Source organism: Chelonia mydas, chromosome 3, assembly GCF_015237465.2.
Source record: "Chelonia mydas isolate rCheMyd1 chromosome 3, rCheMyd1.pri.v2, whole genome shotgun sequence".
In the NCBI taxonomy this organism is placed as follows: domain Eukaryota; kingdom Metazoa; phylum Chordata; order Testudines; family Cheloniidae; genus Chelonia; species Chelonia mydas.
This window is the reverse complement of record NC_057851.1, coordinates 116,009,697-116,031,746: the sequence shown is the minus strand read 5'-3', so window position 1 is coordinate 116,031,746 and position 22,050 is coordinate 116,009,697. Positions and strand designations below refer to the sequence as shown.

The following is a 22,050-nucleotide window of genomic DNA, read 5'->3' as shown; positions in this document are numbered from 1 at the left end:
TCCATAAAATACAATGTCCTGCACTATTTCAAGTGTTCCCTTTGTGCAGCAGGGGAAAACTCAGAAGAAAGATGGAGAAGGAGAAAACTTGGGTAGTAGAAGTGATTTTCATATAGCATGTTAAAAATGTAAAACGTATTTGTAATTGAAGGCCATATGCATGAACACACAGAGAGATGGGCCTCAAACCAAAATCCTGGATACAAACCCACCCCAGACTTGCTCCAGACTTTATGGTTCAGCCCCCATCTCTGCATGTGTTAATGATTTAGAATCTTAAATCTTTTTTAACTTGTTTTTAAAAGAACATAGTCATTCACTTTTACACACTTTGACCCCCAATATAACAAGCACAAAAGATTATGCGAGTTCAATTTTTGAAGACACTTCTGTCAAAAGAGCAGTGCACATTAGAGCTAAAGTTAACAAGTATCACCAAGAACAGTTAAATAGCATAATATCTTGGATTTTAGATATAGGAAATAAATTGTAAGGTGGAACTGTACTGTAAGAGTGGAGTTTCCAATTCCAGCAAATATTATCCAGTGGACACTTCCTGCTGTTACCTAATCAAAAAGCAGGATTACTAGCAAGGATTAAACTATAATCAAAAGCTCTCAACACTGTACACTCCACTCTTTGTACCCACCGTTGGGCATCAGTGGCCCATGCCATGCCATTTGCCCAGCAGGGAGTGCATGAGGCAGTATGCAGTGGCACAAATAAGTGCCAGAAAGAGTGGTGTTTCAGTTGTGCATTCCCAATTTTACCACCCAAAAATATCCCTTTAATAAAAAATAAATGCAAAAATCCCAGGGCCATTAGAGTAAGGGTGATGCTCTCCATCCCGGAATTACATGAAATTACTGCGGAGCATCTCCACATTATTCTAGACAACCCCATCCATCTTCCTCCACCAGTTGGGTGTTTTGTGAAGTCCCCAGTCGTCATCTCTCACTCAAGCCTGCTGCAGGGCACTTCGGTTTGTAGTTTCTAGGAGAGAGCCAGGCTCCATCCTCGATAGCTTTCCTTAGGCTGCTAAGCAAGAGTTTAACATTATGTAAACCACCACTATCACAGTCTTTAAATCCATCACAATCTATTTATTGAACTAGCCTGGGGATTAAAATACATTGGGGGAAGAAGAGGAGAAAGGAGCAAACAAAAATAAATTCACTCCCTGCATGTCCCAAGACCTTTTCTCTCCATGGGCCTAATCCAAAAATCCACTGAAGTAACTGGAAAGACTTCCACTGACTTTAATGGGATTTGGTTCAGGCCCCAAGCCTCCAATCCTTTTCACTGTCATGCCAAATTTTAAACAGAAATGCTGCATCCTCCATTTAACTGCTGCCGAGGCTAGCTTTAAATTCAAGCTTAACACGTGACATGTAGTTCCCTTACCTCGCTGTTGTGGCCCCTCAGATTGAAGTTGATTCTCTGAGGGGTGTTCCGGTCTCTCCGACAATGACTGGAGGTGAAAGTCACTCCAACAACTCCTCTGCCATTGCCTGTTGCCAGCCAGCCTTCTTCATAGTACCGCCTCCTGCACACTGGTTTCTCCTTCTCGCTTTTGGGAACTCTACCTTTCCAGGAGAGGCAGAGGATGTTGGAATCGCTGCAAAGAACAGGCCCATGTTCCACCGCTGCATACATGCTTTTCTTTATCTTTAATTTTTGACATAAGAAAGTAATATGTCTAGTGCACAAAATTTAAATTTATTTTTTTATTGATAAGACTGACCTGGGATAGATCATTGGAGGGGAGAACATGGGTCAGTGTTTATAAATATCCACCAAATGCATAGTGAAAAATTCTTCTATAAAAGACAATGGCAGTTGGCTAAGAAAAAAGTAACACTTAAAAAAAAATCAGGTTCCTTTTGTCTTTGAGTCATTAGAGCGAGGGTGCACTGATCCTTTGGAGAAACAGCTCCTTCATAAGAGGTGCTCAAGAAGTGGTAATTCGTCTTTTTGCTCAATTTGATATAATCTTTATACAGCCTGAGATTCCAGTTTAGCGTAATGCAATTCCAGAGACAAAGAGTTGCAAATGTGTAGATTTCAAGTAACTTAAGGCTTTAAGATTTCCTCCAGTCAGATTTTCTTCAAAAGTTCAGTCGCAGAAATTTAAACACACACACATATATACGTGTAGATATATATATAAAGAGAGAGAGATATATATATGACATTCATCTTTCCCAAGCTGCCCTCTGGCATAACTTCTCCGCCAAGCGAATTTCTGCTGCTAAAGTTGAGAGAGATTGCATAAAGGGAAAAAAAGGCACACAAACCGTGCGAAACAACAGATCTGAGCTTGGTCAGGCACCACCGTGCCAGGCCAGATGGGAAATCCCTCTCGGTACTAACCTACTCAATGGATTCAATGGTTTTTGCAATCCAGAGACAGTCTTATTTTCATTGGAGCTCTTTTTTCCACCAGAGACCCAACACAACCTGAACCGTTTATCATGCTAGCTCGCCTGCTTTCCCACTTCTTGCTGCCACACGGGCATGAAAAAGAAAACCCCTTTTCATTTAGCAGAATCAAAATGCTCTAAAGCTTTTAGAGCAGATAAGTTTGCCTCAGGTGAGCCATGAAATTCTCTCTCCTACAGAATAGGGCTGCACGTCAGGCTGTTTTTCTTTTACTTTTCCCTTTTTCCTACTACAAATGAATCAGAGACTTTTCATCCTGCTGCAAAAATAAGTGCCAAAATTAAAGCACGTCAAGAAAGCACTCATTTGCAAACCTTCTAGGATTCAAGGAAGGAAGAAAAATAATCAACAAAAAGAGGAGCAGTACTAGAAATCTGACTTCCCAGTTTCACTATTTCCCTAGATATTTTCCTTTCTTGTTTGATGGGCTCCTTCCTTCTTGAGGCTTGTCTAGAGCTCAGATTCATAGTTCCAAAAGACCACATTTGCAGCTGTACATGAAGGAAACATATGTAGTCTTCTGATGGTTTTAGATGAATAACATTTATGAGTTTATACCATACTAAGCAGAAAGAGAAAAGAAAAGGAAGGGACAAAGTACGTTCAATGACCCGGTTAACTCAATACAGAGGATGAGGTTTGTCAGTTCAATGCCCAAACTTGTCCCATTGTTTCTAAACTTACTTTCTTCCAGTCATTACCACACAATAAATGGTCACCATGTATTAGTCCAGTACATTAAACTCAATTACAGTTTACTGAGCTCAATGCAAAAAATGTGCCAAAGACAGTTCATTGTTCCTTTTGCAATATCTAAGTCAGTTTCTTCCCCACACTGCCTCTCTCTCAATTATTCCTTTAGATTGTAGAGGTATTTGTGAGGCTTGTTCTGTGGCAGAGGGTGTTTTCTTCCTCTTCTTGCAAACTTTTTTCACCCGTGAAGACCATGTGGAAAGCGGACCATTAGTGGCAGGTGTCTTTCCAGGGGCTCTTGATCCCTGTGCTGTTAAGTTGCTCCATCTGGTTCCTAAGTTAATTTTCATCAATTGAGAAATTCCCAGGAGTATGCAAAAACAAGTCTGCGTGGCTGTGGAAATATGTGGGTATATACATACACGCGGTGTACACAAGGTCACTCAACCTTGTATTTGGAACTGCATCTGCCTTTTCAGCTTCAGTATGGTAGTCTAATAAGATGTCTATTCTTCAAAGCCTTGACATCCTGGATTCTTCCCATTCTGTAAAACAAAGCACACACAAAAAATACAGTGAAAAAACAAGACTGCAAAACAATGTAGTTTGAGATATATATGCGAGCTATTGGGGCAGTTATTCAGTATTATGATTTGATATTTTATATGTATATAGCTTTTTTCATTCCAAAGGATCACAAAGATTTTCACAGTCTACACACATACAAAACCTAACAAAATGCAACCAGGTCTGGAATAGAGAGGGAGCAATTAACTATTGCATAGCACACTACACCACAGTTGGGGAAAAGGGAAATTTGGGGGGAGGAGGAACCAAAGTTACTCCCACTCTCACAAAAGAGTCATGGGATCTTTATTGTAAGCGAAGAGGAGACAGAAGTAGGGTTTTTAAAAAGGTGTCACCTGTAAGAGACATAATAAACTACATAGTGCTATACTCCATTTATCTGCCTCCAAAAAATGAAGAAGGAGTGACTTGATCCCATTGGGATTTAACTTGTGATTCCAGGAAGTCTGAGTATTCCCAAACAGGATGCCTAGAACTTTGGGTAAACATTTACGGGTTTTAAAGACAACTGATGTCTTGAACTGAAAGGGTCACAGCCACCAAATATACATTTGAATTAGGGGGGAAAGAACCAAGCAATTAAATTCAGTTTTATAAAGATGAGCATAACTATAAGATAAGAGGCATGTATTTAACATGCATTTAAAAGTTATTGTGTCTACACTAATTTTGTCCCTTTTTGATTCAGTATTCCATTAAAGAAAGTATTACAGCTGCAAAGATAGCCTTGCCTACACTACACACTAAACCAGTGGTTCTCAACCCGTGGCCCAATAAGCACAGAGCTGTGGCCCATACAGGTAGCACTGGATGCAGCCCATGTAACACATTGTGGGCCCTATATGTAGTGCTGCCAACTTTCTAATCGCACAAAACTGAACACCCCTGCCCAGCCCCTTCTGAGGCCCCGCCCTGCCCCTTCTCCAAGGCCCTGCCCCCCGGCTCACTCCATCCCCCCCACCGCCACTCACTTTCACTGGACTGGGGCAGCGGCATGGGGTGCAGGAGGGGGCGAGGGCTCAGGGGTGGGGCCAGAAATGAAAGGTTCAGAGTGCAGGCTGGGGATGAAGGGTTTGGGGTGCAGAAGGAGGCTCAGGGCTGAAGAGGGGGTTAGGGTGTGGGAGGGGATGCGGGCTCTGGGAGGGAATAAGGGTGAAGGATGGGGATCCGATCTGAGGCAGGGGGTTGGGGTGCAGGAGGGGGATCGGGCTCCGGCCAGTGGCGCTTACCTCAGGCGGCTCCTGGAAGCGGCCGGCATATCTGGCTCCTAGGCAAAGGGGCCAGGGGGCTCTGTGTGCTGACCGCACCCACAGACACTGCTCCCGCAGCTCCCATTGGCCGCCGTTCCTGGCCATCAGGAGCTGTGGAGCCAGTGCTCAGGGTGGTGGCAGCGCACAGAGTCCCTGTGGTCACCCCTGTGCCTAGGAGCTGCATGTGCTGGCTGCTTCCAGGAGCTGGGCAGAGCCAGGGCAGGTAGGGAACCTGCCTTAGCCCCACTGAACAACCGACCAGACTTTTAGTGGCTCGATCAGCGGTGCTAATCGGAGCCACCAGGGTCCCTTTTCGACTGGGCATTCCAATCAAAAACTGGACGCCTGGCAACCCTATGCATATGCGGACCACAATGGTAAATAGGTTGAGAACCACTGCACTGAACTGTGCTAACACCACATTTAGAACAATTGCCATTACATGAGAGTCAACAGCGTCTGGCAAAGAGTTTATAAATCCATTCCTTGGACAACCTGGTGAGGAGGTGGAGTAGTTTACAACACAATTTAGCTAGCATGCTTCTTATGAAATAGTCTGTTCATGCCAGTCAGGAAGACAGTATCAGAACCTGCCTAGCAACAACTGGTCTAAAAGTGGTGGTTGCTAACAGTTTTTTCATAATAGCATGGTAAGGATTTAAAAAACAAAAAAAAACAAAAAACCACACACTGTGTTCTGAATTTACAGTGCTCCTGAACCAGATGCTGAATGAACTTGGCAGTGAAGAATAACTCAAATCAGAATTTGGAAAGCAATGGCTTCAGAATGAAACTCTCTGCTTGTACTGTAAACAATCCTGATCCTTGAAATCGTGAAACAGAGCTGTTAGTTGCACCCCCTGCCAGGCTCTTCCTAACAGATTTAAATTCAACAGTATTCCCTTTGCCTTGTCTTCAGTTGACAGCAGGGGCCTGTACTATGATGCGGGTCTTAACAGATCATACTGGCAGACAACAGAACTGTTTTTAATATGCTGCAAAGGGTGTCATTGAAACATCAACAACAGAGACATGAATAACACTTATGATAGCAATTGTTTGAACTGCATGAATACCATGTTTTTAAAAGGGGATTTTCAAAACCACAGACAAGCATACATAGCCTTGCACAGGTTTTTCATATAATTTCTTGTATGCTACTTATGAAAATTAATAGTTTTGTTTTTGAAATGACTCACTCCCCCGATTCCCCATAGTTTTTTTCCCATTTGATTCCACAGTTAAGTAAAAAGGCTGACTTTGTATCATCTCTTCCATGGCTACAAACCCATGCCTAATGTTATATAAAAAATTCTGACTTCATTACAGAATCAAGAAGAAGAAACCGTTGAACTGCAAGGCAGAAATAAAAAATACCTGAAATAACTGCAAAGGGGATACAGCAAGTGATTATTCAAGAACATTTTTCTTAACAACAATGGTTACTTCTCTAGCAGGAAAGTCTATCTATAAAATCTATGTGCAGCAGAATTACACACACACACACAATTAAAGAAGTTAAAAGAACATTAAGGTTGCAAGTTTAAGCACTCAAAAGTTAAGAAACACCAGAACTCAGATTGCCTCCAGGACCTTCATTCAGTCCCCTTGTAGGTATGCATTGTGATGCAGTTTTTAATTACACGGCCACACATTATTTGATCCCAAAAGACTTCTGCTTCATTTAGTGCCCGATCGAAAAGGGACCCTGGCGGCTCTGGTCAGCACTGCCGACCGGGCTGTTAAAAGTCCAGTCAGCAGCACAGCAGGGACCCGGGGCTAAGGCAGGCTCCCTACCTGCCCTGGCTCCATGAGGATCCTGGGTCAGCCAGAGAGGCTTCGTGCGCTGCCCCCACCCCCAGAGCCAGCTCCGCAGCTCCCACTGGCTGGGAACCGTGACCAATGAGAGCTGCAGGGGGCAGCACCTGTGGGCGCAAAGACAGCGCACACAGCCACCTGGCCGCCCACGTGCCTAGAGGCTGCAAGGATCTGGCGACTGCTTCCTCGGAGCTGCAGTAATCGCTGCCGAAAACTTGCTCCCTAAACCCCTGGCCCAGCCTGGAGCCCCCGTCTTGTTCCCCAAACCTCTCAACCGCCCCCCACCACTCCTTAACCCCAGCCCTCACCACCACCACCCCACTGCTCCCCAACCCCCTGGCCCAGCCCGGAGCCCCCTTCTGCACTCCAAAACTCCTCATCCCGAGCCCCACCCCCAGCCGGAGCCCTCACCCCCCACACACATCCCAATGCCATCCCAGAGTCCCGTCCCACACTCCAAACCCCTCATTCCCAGCCCCACCCCAGAGCCCACACCCTCAGCTGGAGTCCTCAACCCCCTACACCTCAACCTTCTGCCCCCTCCCCCATTCCTCAACCCTCGGCATTGAGTCAGGTAGCTTATTCCTTGGCACCAGCTGAGAGGACACTGACAGCACCAGAGTGTGTCCCTCTTTTCAGTTCCAGTGCCTGGAGCCTCAGAAGACCAATTCCAGGATAAGTCCTGCTCAGCCTCTGCAGCCCTGGGCATACAGCTTGCTCAGCTGATTTGTAGGGATGATACATGCGCAGTCTGGTCATACATAGCAGCTGTGAGGGGCTGGAGCATGATCAATACAGACTGAGAATTTAGCTGTCAAACTCCAAGTCTCTACTCAGTATGTAAGATCCGTGACTTTTCAGATGCTCACAGGAGGCCAAAATTTTGGAAATTTTTTTTTAGGAGCATAGAAATCCCGCACAGTACAGTCACCCTGCTAAATTTCAAGTCTCTGCTCCAAAGTATTGAGGTACTACAATGGCTCAATGAAACAGTTGTAAGAATTTGGGGCTTTGTTTTTGATGGTGGTTTTTTTTTATTTAATTACTTTTTAAAGATTAGGGAAAAAAAGCTTTTTTCCCCTAACCTCATTCTCCAAAATGGCTCAACTGTTTTAGCTGAACCTTTCCAAAAATCCAGCCGTAGGCAGACACCAGCATGAAAAATTTAACCACAAACGTTTACATATATAAGCCACAGAAAACAGGGTCTCACATTGGAAAATGTCAGGTATCCTTAACTATAAGTATCACTACGTACACCATCTATAATAAAAGGCTACACCATGTACTCCAGCTAGAGATCATATCTTTGGTTTCAAAGTATTTTCTCTCATCACTGGTCAAACACCAGTGCCTAGAAAAGTTTACTGGTCCTGAAAGCATTTATACTTTCTAGCACTGGCAGGTGTGGTAGAAGTGTAATTGAATATCTGTACCTTTCCTCTTGCTCCCTCCCTAACAGCGTCTCAGATACTGTGACTCTCATGGTGATGATGTAACATCTACAGTCACCTAGCGAAACATCTACAGCAGGGGTCCCCAAAGTGGCGCCCGCCGGGGCAGTTGTGCGCGCCCACAGGACACCACGCCGCCGAAATGTCACAAAATGCCACCACTGAGAAGCGTTGCCGTTACTCGGCGGCATTTCAGCGTCGGCACTTCTTTCCACTGCTGCTTCTCGGCGGCATTTCGGCGGCGAGGTGTCTGGCGCCCGCCACAGTCTTGTGGGAATAGGAATGTGCTGTTCCCACAGAAAGGTTGGGGACCACTGATCTACAGTCATCAGACTGGGGAGGGAGAAGGGAAGTCCAATATTCTCTCCACTTGAATTTGTTGGGCAACTCTAGCACTTCATGAAGTGTGTGTGTGTCTCCTTTTTAAGAATAAATAAAGATTTTAACATCAAGATCTGGCTTTTCTTGCATCTTTTAGGGCCAAACTACTGAGCATTTCTCTCCCAACTGCTTCCATCAACTTGTACAAATTATCAGTATTAAGCAAATTTGGACAATCAGAAAAATATTCACTTCCTCTCATGCATCTTTCATCAAGCTGTCTCCCTTTTGTCAACACAAAGAAGTCATGCACAGCCAAGTCCATGGATACTGCAGTCAGTTCTACACCACTTTACATTTCACAGCTCCCAACCTGTAGGGCTTCAAATTAAGAGCTTGTCTACACTTAAAATGCTATACCTCCTCAGTGTAGAGACTACCTACTCCAAAGGGAGAAAGTCCTCCGTCGGCATAGGTAATCACAGAATCATACAATATTAGGGTTGGAAGGGACCTCAGGAGGTCATCTAGTCCAAACCCCTGCTCAAAGCAGGACCAACATCAACTAAATCATCAAAGCGCAGGATCTGTCAAGCCGGGCCTTAAAAACCACTAAGAATGGAGGGTCTACCACCTCCCTACGTAACCCATTCCAGTGCTTCACCACCCTCCTAGTGAAATAGTGTTTTCCAATATCCAAGCTAGACCTCCCCCACTGAAACTTGAGACCATTCCTCCTTGTTCTGTCATCTGCCACCACTGAGAACAGTCTAGCTCCATCCTCTTTGGAACCCCCTTTCAGGTAGTTGAAGGCTGCTATCAAATCCGCCCCGCCGCCCCCCGCACTCTTCTGTTCTGAAGACTAAATAACCCCAGTTCCCTCAGCTTCTCCTCATAAGTCATGTGCCTCAGCACCCTAATCATTTTTGTTGCCCTCCGTTGGGCTCTCTCCAATTTGTCCACATCCCTTCTGTAGTGGGGGGACCAAAACTGGACACAATACTTCAGGTGTGGCCTCACCAGTGCTGAATAGAGGGAAACAATCACTTCCTTCAATCTGCTGTCAATGCTCCTACTAATACAGCCCAATATGCCATTGGCCTTCTTGGCAACAAGGGCACACTGCTGACTCTCATCCAGCTTCTCATCCACTGTAATCCCCAGATCATTTTCTGCAGTACCCAGCCTGTAGCTGTGCATGGAATTCTTCCATCCTAAGTGCAGGACTCTGCATTTGTCCTTGTTGAACCTCATCAGATTTCTTTTGGCCCAATCCTCCAATTTGTCTAGGTCACTCTGGACCCTATCCCTACCCTCCAGTGTATCTACCTCTCCCCACAGCTTAGTGTCATCTGCAAACTTTCTGAGGGTGCAATTAATCCCATCATCCAGATCATTAATGAAGATGTTGAACAAAACCGGCCATAGGACCGACCCCTGAGGCACTCTGCTTGATACCGTCTGCCAACTAGACATTGAGTCGTTGATCGCTACCCGTTGAACCCGACAATCTAGCCAGCTTTCTTTCCACCTTATAGTCCATCCAATCCATACTACTTTAACTTGCTGGCAAGAACACTGTGGGAGACAAGCTTTACTCAAGTCAATATATATCATGTCCACCACTTTCCCCATATCCACAGAGCCAGTTATCTTATCATAGAAGGCAATCAGGCTACAATCCAGGCCTTTACACAATGGGATTGGCAGGGCTCAATCACAAGGAATGTAGGATTCAGGCCTCAGGGTGAATATCAAAAGAATATCAGGTTACGGATCAAAACTTCTTGTTATTAACAGATTATTAAAACAATGTTTTAAAAAAATCAATTTGTCATTTAAATATTTAAATTTCTCTTGGTTTGGGCAATGAAAATCAAGTGAACTTTCATGAGGATGGAAAACACACAACCCTAACAAAGGCAAGCCTCCTGCCAAATTTCAAGTCCTTGTTCCAAAGCTGGTAACACCAGAGCTTCTTAAAGAAAAGGTCACCAAAACTTTTTTTTTTTTAAACAAGGGCAAAACAATGGATTTCTTAGGAAAGGTTGAACTGTTTTAGCTGAAATTTTCCAGAAATATTCAGCCTGATGCAGACCCCAGCATGAAAAATTTTGGTCCTAACAGATAAAGGTTGGCAAAACTATAAGCAACTGAAAACAGTGTTGTATAACAGGAAGTGTTGAACAACCTTAATTAATGGGCAGCATTACCACCTCCTTGCCAATAATGCTGTATATAGTCACTGTGACAGCGACATTCAAATTATAAATTAGAAGCAAGAGACTAAGTTACTACAATGTTAAAAGTTAGAAATCTAACACAGAGAAGGCAAGAAGTGACATCATCTTACAGTTCTCAGTGCAGCACTGATTTGCTTACATTGTACATTCTGGAGCAAAGATAGCCTCTCCATAATTAATGTCGCAGTTACATTTTTCTTAAAAACCTAGTTTTGTACTGCATCTAACCTCTGCATACATAGATAAATAGGCTTGAAATCTGGTGGGGCAGACTTTATGAGGAAAATTTTAGGCCATTTGAACAAATGATTCTCAAAACACAGCACAGCGAAGGGTTCTCAACCACCCACTCTTTTCAAAGTTCTAGAGGTTCCAGAGGCAGCTAGGCAGCTTCCTTCCGAGCCGGGGCAAGCTTGTCCCTCTCCCAACCCAGGAGTGTTGGGGGTGTGGGGGGGGGGGAAATGTGTGTGAAGAAAAAAGCATGTTCCCCTCCTGGCAGGGGTGTGAGTGAGTGAGAGAGAGAGAGAGAGAGAGAAACAGCACACACCTCCGTTCAGGGGACCGGGGTGTGGGGGGGAGGTGGCTAAAACAGCACCCACTTCTTACAGGAAAGCAGTGCAGACCCCAGTCCTGGTCCTGCTCCACCTGCCTTGGGAGCACACAGCTTTGCCTGCGAATCTCAGCATCTTCAACTCCTAGCTGTAAATGGGTGCCCCACGCATGGGGGTGGGAGTAAGGGTGGGGACAGGTAGCCCAAATGTGCCTACCTTTAAGCTGCAATGCAGGCACAGTACAGTATTTGCCCTTTTTTCTTTTTTTTTTTCGGGGGGGGGGGGGGCGACGCCCCTCCATGGCTGCCTGATTGGTCAACCTAACACCATGAGAAACCGGAAGTAACCAGTCAGTAATTCTGGTGTTCGTATCTTTGAGGTTCTACTGTACCATATGCCACAGTTCTTCCAAAACTCACAGTATGTGCTGAAGGAACAGCCTCAGCACACAGTCTCCTTGAAACAAACCAACTATCAAATCCCACTGAGCCATGGAGGTGTCCTTCATGGAGACAAGCAAGTACAAATCTATCCAACAGCACGCAAGAAGCTAAGTTTATTAACAGAAATGGTACCTTAATGGTTTCAGAGTAGCAGCCGTGTTAGTCTGTATCCGCAAAAAGAAAAGGAGTAATTGTGACTACTCCTTAGAGAATAACAAATTTATTTGAGCATAAACTTTTGTGAGCTACAGCGCACTTCATCGGATGCATGCAGTGGAAAATACAGTGGGGAGATTTATATACATAGAGAACATGAAACAATGGGTGTTACCATACACACTGTAACAAGAGTGATCAGGTAAGGTGAGCTATTACCAGCGCAGGGGGGGTGGGGGGTGAGGACACCTTTTGTAGGTGATAATCAAGGTGGGCCATTTCCAGCAGTTGACAAGAACGTGTGAGGAACAGTAGGGAGGAAATAAACATGCGTAAATAGTTTTACTTTGTGTAATGACCCATCCACTCCCAGTCTTTATTCACGCCTAAGTTAATTGTATTCAGTTTGCAAATTAATTCCAATTCAGCAGTCTCTTGCTGGAGTCTGTTTTTGAAGTTTTTTTGTTGAAGAATTGCCACTTTTAGGTCTGTAATCGAGTGACCAAAGAGACTGAAGTGTTCTCCGACTGGTTTTTGAATGTTATAATTCTTGATATCTGATTTGTGTCCATTTATTCTTTAACGTAGAGACTGTCCAGTTTGGCCAATGTACGTGGCAGAGGGGCATTGCTGGCACATGATGGCATATATCACATTGGTAGATGTGTAGGTGAACGAGCCTCTGATGGTGTGGCTGATGTGATTAGGCCCTATGATGGTGTCCCCTGAATAGATATGTGGACACAGCTGGTAACGGGCTTTGTTGCAAGGATAGGTTCCTGGGTTAGTGGTCCTGTTGTGTGGCGTGTGGTTGCTGGTGAGTATTTGCTTCAGATTGGGGGGCTGTCTGTAAGCAAGGACTGGCCTGTCTCCCAAGATCTGTGAGAGTGATGGGTCGTCCTTCTGGATAGGTTGTAGATCCTTGTTGATGCGTTGGAGAGGTTTTAGTTGGGGGCTGAAGGTGATGGCTAGTGGCGTTCTGTTGTTTTCTTTGTTGGGCCTGTCCTGTAGTTGGTAACTTCTGGGTACTCTTCTGTCTCTATCAATCTGTTTCTTCACTTCAGCAGGTGGGTATTGTAGTTGTAAGAACGCTTGATAGAGATCTTGTAGGTGTTTGTCTCTGTCTGATGGGTTGGAGAAAATGTGGTTGTATCGTAGAGCTTGGCTGTAGATAATGGATCGTGTGGTGTGGTCTGGATGAAAGATGGAGGCATGTAGATAGGCATAGCGGTCAGTAGATTTCCGGTATAGGGTGGTGTTTATGTGACCATCGTTTATTAGCACTGTAGTGTCCAGGAAGTGGATCTCTTGTGTAGACTGGTCCAGGCTGAGGTTGATGGTGGGATAGAAATTCTTGAAATCATGGTGGAATTCCTCAAGGGCTTCTTTTCCATGGGTCCAGATGATGAAGATGTCATCAACGTAGCGCAAGGAGAGTAGGGACATTAGGGGACGAGAGCTGAGGAAGCGTTGTTCTAAGTCAGCCATAAAAATGTTGGCATACCGTGGAGCCATGCGGGTACCCATAGCAGTGCCGCTGACTTGAAGGTATACATTGTCCCCAAATGTGAAATAGTTATGGATGAGGACAAAGTCACAAAGTTCAGCCACCAGGTTTGCCGTGACATTATCGGGGATACTGTTCCTGACGGCTTGTAGTCCATCTTGGTGTGGAATGTTGGTGTAGAGGGCTTCTACATCCATAGTGGCCAGGATGGTGTTTTCAGGAAGATCACTGATGGATTGTAGTTTCCTCAGGAAGTCAGTGGTGTCTCGACGATAGCTGGGAGTGCTGGTAGTGTAGGGCCTGAGGAGGGAGTCTACACAGCCCCACAAACCTGCTGTCAGGGTGCCAATGCCTGAGATGATGTGGTGTCCAGGATTTCCAGGTTTATGGATCTTGGGTAGCAGATAGAATACCCCTGGTCGGGGTTCTAGGGGTGTGTCTCTGCAGATTTGTTCTTGTGCTTTTTCAGGGAGTTTCTTGAACAGATGGTGTAGTTTCTTTTGGTAACCCTCAGTGGTATCAGAGGGTAATGGCTTGTAGAAAGTGGTGTTGGAGAGCTGCCTAGCAGCCTCTGGTTCATAGTCCGACCTATTCATAATGACAACAGCACCTCCTTTGTCAGCCTTTTTGATTATGATGTCAGAGTTGTTTCTGAGGCTGTGGATGGCATTGTGTTCTGCACGGCTGAGGTTATGGGGCAAGTGATGCTGCTTTTCCACAATTTCAGCCCGTGCATGTCGACAGAAGCACTCTATGTAGAAGTCCCCAGTCTGTTGTTTCGACCTTCAGGAGGAGTCCACCCAGAATCCTTCTTTTTGTAGTCTTGGTAGGAAGGTCTCTGTGGGTTAGTATGTTGTTCAGAGGTGTGTTGGAAATATTCCTTGAGTCGGAGACGTCGAAAATAGGATTCTAGTCACCACAGAACTGTATCATGTTCGTGGGGGTGGAGGGGCAGAAGGAGAGGCCCCGAGATAGCCCAGCAGAAGAATCTGTCCTTAGAGTACAGGTGGATAGATCAACAATATTGCTGGGTGGGTTAAGGGAACCACTGTTGTGGCCCCTTGTGGCATGGAGTAGTTTAGATAGTTTAGTGTCCTTTTTCTTTTGTAGAGAAGCAAAGTGTGTGTTGTAAATGGCTTGTCTAGTTTTTGTAAAGTCCAGCCACGAGGAAGTTTGTGTGGGAGGTTGGTTTTTTATGAGAATATTCAGTTTTGAGAGCTCAATCTTAATCTTTCCCTGTTTGCTGTAGAGGATGTTGATCAGGTGGTTCCGCAGTTTCTTTGAGAGTGTGTGGCACAATCTGCCAGCATAGTCTGCGTGGTATGTAGATTGTAATGAATTTTTTACCTTCAGTCCTTTTGGTATGATGTCCATCTGTTTGCATTTGGAAAGGAAGATGTCTGTCTGTATCTGCACGAGTTTTTTCATGAAGTTGATAGATTTCCACTCCATACGGCTAAATTCAGGGCCTGGCATAACGACAGGTTTCAGAGTAGCAGCCGTGTTAGTCTGTATCCGCAAAAAGAAAAGGAGTATTTGTGGCACCTTAGAGACTAACAAATATATTTGAGCATAAGCTTTCATGAGCTACAGCTCACTTCATCGGATGCAACTTGATGGTGCTTCTTGTTTTTGATGTGACAACCATGTCTTGGGCTAATTACTGTACATTTAGAAAATGGAGGCCAGGGTATAGATTTCAGCTTCTGGGTTTATTTAGTCCAAGTCACAGTTCTTAAAAGAGCTAACAGTAATCATCAATTACAATGACATATGACATGTTCACATTTTAAAAGAAAACTTTAATAAAATTAACCATCAGATGCCTAAAAACGTAACACAAACAAGATAATAAAATTGGTTGAAATCTCATTTTGAATTTTTTTTTTAATGAAAAAGGTATATTTTCTTGAAAATCGTCTTCTTTTCAACCAGCCCTAACATATTTCCTTTTCACCCATTCTCTTTAATTATCTCCCCTTGCTCACTCGCCTCACTTTTATTTCCTGACTTCACCTCCACCAGCCTCCCATTATGTTGCAGCACAAGTCCCAACATAACTGCAAAATAAATAAATTACATATAAACAGTTTTGAAGTTTCATTGGGAGTGAATGGAGATTCTAAACAAACAACAAAAACACAAATCTGGGGACAAGAACTTTGTTAGCCTGTGGAAAGGGAAGGGAATAGAGCTGGAGGAGGGAGGTTAATGACGCTTGATTTCTGGTTTGTGTGGTTTAATACACTTTCCCTCAGTAGTCTGACAGACCCATTTCTTTGCTTTCTACTAGTATACTTTTTTCTTCTTTTGGGTAAATTTGAGAGGTTTCTTCCTCTTTCTACTAAGGCTGTGTATACCACTACAGACCTTACAGCAGTGCAACTGTAAGGTCTCCCATGTAGCTGCTCTGTGCCAGCGGAGAGAGCGCTCATGCCAACATAGCACTATCCACACCAGAGCTTGTGTCAGTGAAACTTATGTTGGTCGGTGGGTGTTTTTTTCCCCCACACCCCTGACCAACAAAAGAGCTATTGTAGACATAACCTGAGGCAGCACTTTCACTGTTTGCAAATGGCCTGAAAATTCTGGGTATATGAGACAGTCAGCCAAGTACAAGAGCTAATCAGAATTAGAGAGAGATGTATATGGTGGTTTCTCAGAAATGACCAGACAGCGTATACGCAAACCTGTGCCCTTCGATTGGTGCCAGTATGTATTAGCTGAAGGAGGTAAGTGTACAATGATTATGCAAATAAAACACACAAAGTGCAGTGATTGGCATAACTGGGGAAAATGAACAGTTGATACCAGTAGATGACCAGCAGCCCTACATCATGGGCGGTGAGAAAATTCTACCTCACCCTAATATAGTGACACACATTAAAATCAAGCCAAACAGTCATTTTCTCATTTAAATGAGAAAATTTAGGTATTAGGATTCCTTATGTGTTCAACTGCCCTATTATTGACCCTGGATATTTGAGGCGTGGGTGGGAGGGGAGAAGACTCTCAATACACACACACACACTTTGATGTATTATTTATAATTTTGATAAACCAAAAAATAATTCAGTTTTTCAGGGCACAGTCCAAGCATGGTATGGAAAATGAGGGAACTAGCTATTACTTTTATGAATATTACATGTACCTCAGTTTACCTGCTTGTTGTTATTCTGTCTGACTACACAGATTTAAATAGAAAGGGGCTGCTAGGAAAAATAAGCAGGAAATGAAACAATGACCAGAGATATGTTTTACCTCCAAGGAAAACAAGAAGAGCAATTGTGGGTTGTTAACTGGGAAATGCCTGCCTGCCTGGCTCCAGACAGGTTAACAGGCTTATTTTTCCAGGGATGGGCCCCAAGATCAAAACAACAATGAACAAGCATTCTCCCAAACAGTAGGTCATGACCCATCAATGGGTTGCAGGAAGGGTTTATGTGGGTCATGTGTTCCCTGGAGGCAATTCCCTCCCCCACCGCCATGCTCTCCCTTCCCCTGGGTAGCAGGCAGCGGCACAGGAAGTGGAATTCAAGTAGCAGCAGCCTGGAAGAAGCATCCCCAGGGCACATGCAGGGCAGGGACAGACTGCTCACTGGTTCCAGTTGCTTCCTTCCTGCTGCTGCTGCCGCCCAGCTCCCACTCCCCACACCTCTGCCCAGGGGAAGTGACAGCAGGATCCAGGCAGCAGGAGCAACCTGAAGGAAGCAATCAGAGCCAAAAAGTGGTCATTCAGCAGCCTGGTACTGATCACAGCTGAGCCATGAGGAAAGAGGGATCACCTGGGACTGCAGGAGGGGACAGACCTGGGAGAGCAAGAGCAAGAGGGTTGGGAGGAACCAAGCCGGGAGTTTGGGGGTCAGGTTGGGCTGGCGAGGGAGAGCAAGGATAACAGTGGGTCTCCAAAAAGAAACAGCAGTTGATGGGTCACTTTAATAAAGTTTGGGAACCACTGCACTAAACCTCAAGAAAGAGATTTTGGAGTTACCATGGATAGTTCTCTGAAACCATCCGTTCAATGTGCAGAGCAGCAGTCAAAAGGAGCTAACAGGATGTTTGGAACCACCACGAAAGGGACAGATAATAAAGAAAATATAATGTCACTACATATACTGTATCCCGTGTACACCCACTCCAGAAATACTACGAGCGGTTCTGGTTGCCTCTTCTCATAAAAGAGGAATCAGAATTGGAAAAAGTACAGAAAAGGGCAGCAAAAATGAGGAGGGGTATGGAACAGCTTCCACAAGAGGAGAGATTAAAAAGGCTGGGACTGTTCAGCCTGGAAAAGAGACAACTGAGAGGGGATAGGAGACAGGTCTATAAAATCATGACTGGTGTGGAGAAAGTGAATAGGGAAGTGTTATTTACCCCTTCATGTACCACAGAACTAGGCGTCACCCAATGAAATTAATAGGAAGCAGGTTTAAAAACAAACATAAGGAAGTAATTATTCACACAACACACGGTCAGCCTCTGGAACTTACTGTCACGGGATGCTGTGAAGGCCAAAAGTATAACTGATTTCAAAAAAGTAGAGAAGTTCATGGAGGACAGGTCCACCAGTGGCTATTAGCCAGTATGGTCAGGGACACAAACCCATGCTCTGGGTGTCCCTACATCTGACTGCCAGGAGCTTGGACTGTATGACATAGGATGGATCACTCAATAACTGCCCTGGTTTGTTCATTCCCTGAAGCATCTGGCACCAGCCATGTCCGAAGACAGGATACTGGGTTGGATGGATCATTGGTCTGACCCCATATGGTCATTGTTATAGAATCAGAGAACAGGAAGGGACCTCGAGAGGCCATCTAGTCCACTCTCCTGCATTCATGGCAGGAATAAGTATTTTCTAAGTATTATGTTCTTAACCATTAAAAACCCATTTCTAGAGAGGAAAGGGGTATGAGTATGCAGCAACTGATTGGGTGAGGCACTGCAGGAGTGACACAAAAAAATGCAAGAAGCCAGTCTGTCTCTCCCAGCCCAGATGTAGAAATATCTGGGTTAAGCAGAATTGTCCTAAACATGCTATGAAAGGATAAAGTGTAACTAAGACCAGATGTGTATAGGTTTTTGTTTTTTAACCCTTCTCTCTAATGGCTATGTACCTTTGTGTGAATAAACAAGTCACTTGTTTCGAAAGGGCTGTTCTGAGTCACTTTAATCAGTCACTGTTCACAGGCTCCTGGATGGAAGTTTCTTGCAGATGCGAAATACAGCTGGGTCTGGTAACAGTTTGAAAACAGAAGAGCTGCAACCCAACCCAGAGCTCCAGCCTAAGATGGTTAAAATGCAGGATTCCACCCTGGAGAGAAGTGAATGAAGTGAAGCTTGTCACCTGAGGGGTTCACTCAAGACGGACTGCAAAGGCATCTAAGGGTATGTCTATACTACGAAATTAGGTCGAATTTATAGAAGTCGTTTTTTTAGAAATCGGTTTTATATATTCGAGTGTGTGTGTCCCCACAGAAAATGCTCTAAGTGCATTAATCTGCGGAGTGCTTCCACAGTACCGAGGCTAGAGTCGACTTCCGGAGTGTTGCACTGTGGGTAGCTATCCCACAGTTCCCGCAGTCTCCGCTGCCCACTGGAATTCTGGGTTGAGATCCCAATGTCTGATGGGGCTAAAACATTGTCGCGGGTGGTTCTGGGTACATGTAATCAGGCCCCCGTTCCCTCCCTCCCTCCCTCCATGAAAGCAAGGGCAGACAATCGTTTCGCACCTTTTTTCCTGAGTTACCTGTGCAGATGCCATACCACGGCAAGCATGGAGCCCGCTCAGCTCACTGTCACCGTATGTCTCCTGGGTGCTGGCAGACGCGGTACTGCATTGCTACACAGCAGCAGCAACCCATTGCCTTGTGGCAGCAGATGGTGCAATAGGACTGGTAGCCGTCATCGTCATGTCCGAGGTGCTCCTGGTCGCCTGTGTGAGGTCAATCAGGAGCGCCTGGACAGACATGGACGCAGGGACTAAATCTGGAGTGACTTGATCAAGTCACTCTCTTTAGTCCTGCAGTCAGTCCTATTGAACCATCTTATGGTGAGCAGGCAGGGGATACGGATTGCTAGCAGTCCTGTTGCATCATCTTCTGCCGGGCAGGCAAGAGATGAGGATGGCTAGCAGTCCTATTGTACCATCTTCTGCCAAGCAGCCATGAGATGTGGATGGCATGCAGTCCTTCTGCACCGTCTGCTGCCAGCCAAAGATGTAAAAGATAGATGGAGTGTATCAAAACAAGAAATAGACCAGATTTGTTTTGTACTCATTTGCAAACCCCGCCCCCCCGGTCTAGGGGACTCATTCCTCTAGGTCACACTGCAGTCACTCACAGAGAAGGTGCAGCGAGGTAAATCTAGCCATGTATCAATCAGAGGCCAGACTAACCTCCTTGTTCCAATAAGAACAATAACTTAGGTGCACCATTTCTTATTGGAACCCTCCGTGAAGTCCTGCCTGAAATACTCCTTGATATAAAGCCACCCCCTTTGTTGATTTTAGCTCCCTGTAAGCCAACCCTGTAAGCCGTGTCATCAGTCGCTCCTCCCTGCGTCAGAGCAACCGCAAACAATCGTGCATCTGAGTTGAGAGTGCTGTCCAGAGCAGTCACAATGGAGCACTCTGGGATAGCTCCCGGAGGCCAATACCGTCGAATTGTGTCCACAGTACCCCAAATTCGACCAGGCAAGGCCGATTTAAGCGCTAATCCACTTGTCAGAGGTGGAGTAGGGAAATCGATTTTAAGAGCCCTTTAAGTCAAAATAAAGGGCTTCATTGTGTGGACAGGTGCAGGTTTACATCGATTTAACGCTGCTAAATTTGACCTAAAGTCCTAGTGTAGACCAGGGCTAAAGCACAGCTCACCCAGTAACTGTGACAAATGGTATAATAGGGAGATAGCTCTTTCAATCAATTTCAGATGAACTAAAACCACTTGTGAAACCAGAGGGAGAAAGTCAAATTCACTGATAACTTGAGAGAAGAAAAGAAATTTAAAAATAAAACCCATGGCCTGAGGAAGCTCACTGCAGATTTTCCTATATGCCAGCGAGGTACCATTCAAATTTTTTTGAGGACCAAAAAAAAAATAAATGAAATAGGACTGAGAAATTCTCTTCATTTACAGTTGTAAATTATCTCTCTTGAAAGTTTCACTGTCATTATCACATGCCATATATTAAGACAGATCTCTGAAGCCATTATTTATTTAAAGTATGGAAAAACTGTATCCTGGTTAACTACATTCAACCAACTTCAATGGGTCCCAACTCCCACTCTTTCTTTTCCATTTAAGTGACTGCAATGACCTTGCCTGTAATTACAGAGCAATTTCTTTCCCTTAGGCATGTTCTGCAGCCTGCAAATATCCCCCAAGCCTGCAGCACTTCTATGTGCTTCCTAATTATCTCCAATATCTGCCCACAGGCTCTTTTAATACTTCCCTTATGAACATGCATTAAAGTCTTGCTATCCTCCCCCAAAATCCCAATGTGCCTCTCTAAGCCAGGCATGTCACACGCAACACTGGAAAGTCGAACGAGAGAGAAGGAAGGAAAAACAAAACAGAAGCTACCAACTCCCTAAATATGTAGGAACCATAAATCAAGTATAATCCTTAATGGACAGCACAAATCCATTTCAGTCAGGATCCTGATAAATGGCACATCTGCTTAGTCTGGACTGTTGATGCAAAGTAGATTCAGTGCACTGTGTTACAGCAGGAAAAGAGAATTATCTGCAAGGACAATCCTGGTAGTGTCTGCAAGCCTAATCGTAGGTGTGAAATAGCGAGTGTGGGCATTAGCTTCCCACTGTGCAGCCCTTTGTTCACTTCAGGCTGCTCTGTTAGGACTGTTAAATAAGTCACTCACCATAAAGAAATCCTTCAGTAGGTTGGAGGGATTGTGATAATTAAAACAGGCAAATCTGTGATTTTAAAATAGCTGGCACTTCCCACTCTTAGAGGTGGGGATCAGGAATAAATTCCCCTTCCTCAGGGGGTCATTATTGGGGATTTCACTCTACTCTAGAGCAGTCCAGTCATCTGGGGTTTTCCCCATCACCATCATCAGGTGGTTCTAGATCTGGAGGAGGACTGCTTTCCACCCTCGCAGCAAAAAGCTGGGGGGAGAGCATCTCTCCATGCCAGTCTCTTTCCAGTCTAGGTTTCATGATATTCTTCAAGACTCTAGAAAGTTATATTTAGCGGGTCAAGGTACCCCAGGATTACAGGAATATGAGAGAGGCAGGTTGCAGGAGTGCTTGTGGGATGGCTTTTCGCCTGGAGGAGTACAACCACCAGAGAGGCCTTGGTAGAAGTTGGGAGCACTGTATGAGTGCTTGCAGCAGGACAGAGAATCACCCAAGGAAGGGGCCGGTTCACTTCAGGAGCAAGCTTAGAATCAAAGGGAGTGGGACCACGAGTGCCCCTGCGTTCCCAGCAATTTGAATGGTCTCTAAAAGTTGTTCTGTTTGTTTAAGTGCCCAATGAGTCCCAGAGCTAGCTGGACATCCTCTACAGGCATGGGGAGGCCTGCAATCAAAGTTCCATCAGGGACAGTAACATTTTGGTGG

At 44.9% G+C, this 22,050-nt stretch overlaps 1 protein-coding gene across 8 annotated transcripts in view; it reads right to left on the bottom strand.

Moving 5' to 3' along the window:
• The window catches only part of TULP4 (TUB like protein 4), a 277,954-nt gene that overhangs the window by 224,749 nt on the left and 31,155 nt on the right, over positions 1-22,050 (bottom strand). For 4 of the 8 annotated variants that reach the window (XM_037895067.2, XM_043544271.1, XM_043544268.1 and 1 more), the window contains exon 2: positions 1,405-3,680. The exons of 1 other annotated variant lie outside the window; for it this stretch is intronic. In XM_037895067.2, coding sequence (XP_037750995.1) covers positions 1,405-1,656 — 252 coding nt within the window. In that variant the 5' untranslated portion in view covers positions 1,657-3,680. Of the gene's footprint in view, positions 1-1,404; positions 3,681-22,050 lie in introns of those variants that run through there. 3 more of the 8 variants (XM_043544270.1, XM_043544269.1, XM_043544272.1) reach the window with 3 other exon arrangements.